Genomic DNA, 3,270 nt, shown 5'->3' on the forward strand with positions numbered 1-3,270 from the left:
AGGTCATGGTCTCGGGGTCCTGGGATCGAGTCCCGCATCGGGCTCTCTGCTCGGCGGGGAGCCTGCTTCCTCCTCTCTCTCTCTCTGCCTGCCTCTCTGCCTACTTGTGATTTCTCTCTGTCGAATAAATAAATAAAATCTTTAAAAAAAAAAAAAAAAAAAAAAGTTAATGCCAATAAAGGAGTAATTTTTATTCCTATAAAAATTCACAGACCCCCGGATTTCTGTTCAAGGATCCCTAGGTTAAGAATCTCTAATGACAGCTGCGGTTGTGATGAGTTTAGCATAAGGTACAATTGTCAAAAATCACTATGGGGGCACCTGGGTGGCTCAGTGGATTAAAGCCTCTGCCTTCGGCTCAGGTCATGATCCCAAGATCCTAGGATCGAGCCCCACATCGGGCTCTCTGCTCAGTGGGGAGCCTGCTTCTCTCTCTCTCTCTTTCTGCCTGTGTCTCTGCCTACTTATGTTCTCTGTCAAATATATAAATAAAATCTTAAAAAAAAAAACCCTATGTTGTACACCTGAAACTACTGTGACATTGTATCAACCATACTTCAACTTAAAAAAAAAAAAAAATAGGTTAAAAAGGGGCACATGGGTGGCTCAGTTGGTTTAAGTGTCTGCCTTTGGATCCCAGGGACCTGAGATCAAGCCCACATCCAGCTCTCTGCTCAGAAGGGAGTCTGCTTCTCCCTCTCCCTCTGCCTGCAGCTCTCCCTGCTTGTGCTCACTCTCGCTCTTCAAATAAATGGAATCTTTAAGTAAAAAAGGTCAAAAAATTTTTAAACAAAATAGGAATTATAGCTGATTTTAAAAATAAAAAAGAAAAGGAAAAAAGCCTCTACTCTAAATTCAAGGTTACCTGGGTAACCTCCTATTCTCTAAATAGACTCTCCCTAAGTCCTGGAATTTAAACATCATCTATATACAGATGATGAAAAAATTTATATATGTATATCCAATCTTTCTCAAGAACTCCACTCTTGCAGCCAAATGCTCACTTACTGTCTCCACTTGGATGTCACCACCAAGATCCATAAAATGCACCCCCTGATTGTTTCCACTTATACTAACACAAAAAGCAAAATTCCATGAACGCCTTGAATGAACCGGCTCCTCTCCGAACTCTTCTCATACTGTTCTCCTCACCATTAACCTGCCACCCCCAGTGACCACCTGCCAGCCAAACTGGTGCCTTGCTCTTCTCTGTATGGGCCAACACATTTCCCAGCTCAAAAACTTTGTACTTCCCCTTCTGCTACTGGGGACTCACTCCCAGTTCTTTGCCAGGCTGGCTGGACCCCATCCTTCAAACCTTGGCTCAACCATCTGGTCTTTGCTGGCCACTTACCTACCTAGAGAACTTTTCCAACTCCTACTCCCATTGCACTACTTACTTTCAATCCCATCAACCTTTTTTCCTTTCCTTCAGAAGCACTTACAGTAATCTATAATTATCTTGTTTCCTGTTTTTAAAGATTTTTATTTACTTATTAGAGAGAGAGCACAAGCAGGGGAAGAGGAAGAGGGAGAAGCAGGCTCTTCATTGAGCCAGAAGCCAGATGCCGAGCTTGATTCCAGGGATCATGACCGGGGCCAAAAGCAGATGCCCAACCTACAGAACCACCCAGACGCCGGTTTCCTTGTTTGTAGCTCATGTCCTCGCTGGAGCATAAGTGCCGTGCTCCACTGTCCACTGCAGTATTCCCAGTGCCTGAGATAGTGTCTGGCACTTTCGGAGCCTCAATAAATGAATAAACGATAAGTGGTCCTTCACTCTAACACAGAGATGTTTGTTCTAAAGTTTCTCCCTGGGTGAACTTTTGGTATGTGGTAGCACTGAATAGGGGTATGAAAGGATCCCCCTTTATTAAACCTCCGGACACCACATCCAACAGCAACAGGCCAAACAAACCCCAGAATTCCATGAGTTTCCTATTTTGACCCAGCAAAAGATAAAATATTTAGAATGTTTTATTTTAGAAATAAAAGGACCACAGGCTTTCACCAAGTGGCGTTGCTGAGCAGACAAGGAAATGCAGGCCACAGAACAAGGGCAGTGCTTAATCCTGAAACACTAGAGACCTGGACTTTCCATTACCAAAAAGAAAACCCAGAACATGCTTCCATTGCCTGTTGATGTGATCCCAACCCAGTCAAGCTGCCAGGTACTAAACTCCTATTTCCAGATGCCTCCTGGAGATTTCCATCTGAGTTCCATGTGCACTTCAGATTCCTACTTGGGACTGAATTCTGTCCTCCCCCTCCCTCTTCAAGCAGCTGCTGCTCTTCCCCCTTCTGCACTCCCCTTCCCAGAGAAATGACACTATCATCTACCATCAGCCTCGATAGGAAAGACATCCCGACCCTCAGTCCCTAAATTCAATCGGTTACACTGCCTCCTGAACAGCTCTGGATCTATTCTCCGTTCTTCACGGCACTGCCCCTGACCTGATCGATGCCTAACCAACCCGCTGACATGAATTTCTCTATCTCCAACTCTTCGGGGGATGGCTCTTCCCCTGGAGAAGGCACCGCTACTGCTTGCGCGGAGGACCCTCGGGCATCTCCGCGCACAGCCCTGCTGGCTCACACCTGGCGAAGCCGCTGGAGCGGCCTGGTCCTCGGGCTCCCCGACCCGTACCTTGGCAGGGTTGGTCAAGACCTCCTTCATGTACTCGGCTACAGTGATGGGACCAGTTGCCTTGATTTTGTATATAAGGTGCCGCAGCATTGGTGTCACCTGGTTTTCTGCCGGCTCTCCCCCGGAGCTGAAGTATTTCCCTCTCCAGAGACCGGGAAGAACTACGAAAAACAAGTAAACGGGACCACGAAAACATCTTAGTATTCGCAAGTGCAAGCAGCCCGAGCGCTTTCGAAGCTGCTGCGCGGACTCTTAAGCTCGCCCGAAGCACGGAAAGCCGACTCCTGGCCCGACCGCCGCACGCCTATGAGGCGCCGGCAAGCACGCGCAGTGCCCACGGCCACACAGGCGCTCTGGGTCTGAGGCTGGACTCGGCTGCCGCTCGGATGCCTCAAGCGGTCCCCAACTGAGGAAGGCGCCTCAGGCGCTTCCCCCCACAGGCGGAGCTCCGGCGTGGCGAACGCTTACCCGCGCGAGTAGCCGCGCACAGCGGCCCCAGGCCGCCGCTCCTAGCAAGGAGACTCATGCCGCACCTCACACTACGCTGCCTGGGGCGGGGCGGGGTGGTGAAGCCATTTCCGGGGGGAGGACACGCCCCTGCCAGAAGTACGTCACCCCGCAAA

General features: G+C 49.3%; 1 protein-coding gene across 3 annotated transcripts in view; it reads right to left on the minus strand.

Annotated features, from left to right (window-relative positions):
- Positions 1 to 3,270, minus strand: part of NDUFAF7 (NADH:ubiquinone oxidoreductase complex assembly factor 7) — a 50,198-nt gene that overhangs the window by 25,351 nt on the left and 21,577 nt on the right. For 2 of the 3 annotated variants that reach the window (XR_009357390.1, XM_059188589.1), the window contains exon 5: positions 2,648 to 2,808. Coding sequence is in view for 2 of the 3 variants with exons in the window: in XM_059188589.1 (XP_059044572.1) it covers positions 2,648 to 2,808 (161 nt within the window). In the remaining variant the exon portion in view is untranslated. Of the gene's footprint in view, positions 1 to 2,647; positions 2,809 to 3,115; positions 3,241 to 3,270 lie in introns of those variants that run through there. The other variant, XM_059188590.1, reaches the window with a different exon arrangement.

This window comes from Mustela lutreola, chromosome 9 (genome assembly GCF_030435805.1).
Source record: "Mustela lutreola isolate mMusLut2 chromosome 9, mMusLut2.pri, whole genome shotgun sequence".
Taxonomy (NCBI): Eukaryota; Metazoa; Chordata; class Mammalia; order Carnivora; family Mustelidae; genus Mustela; species Mustela lutreola.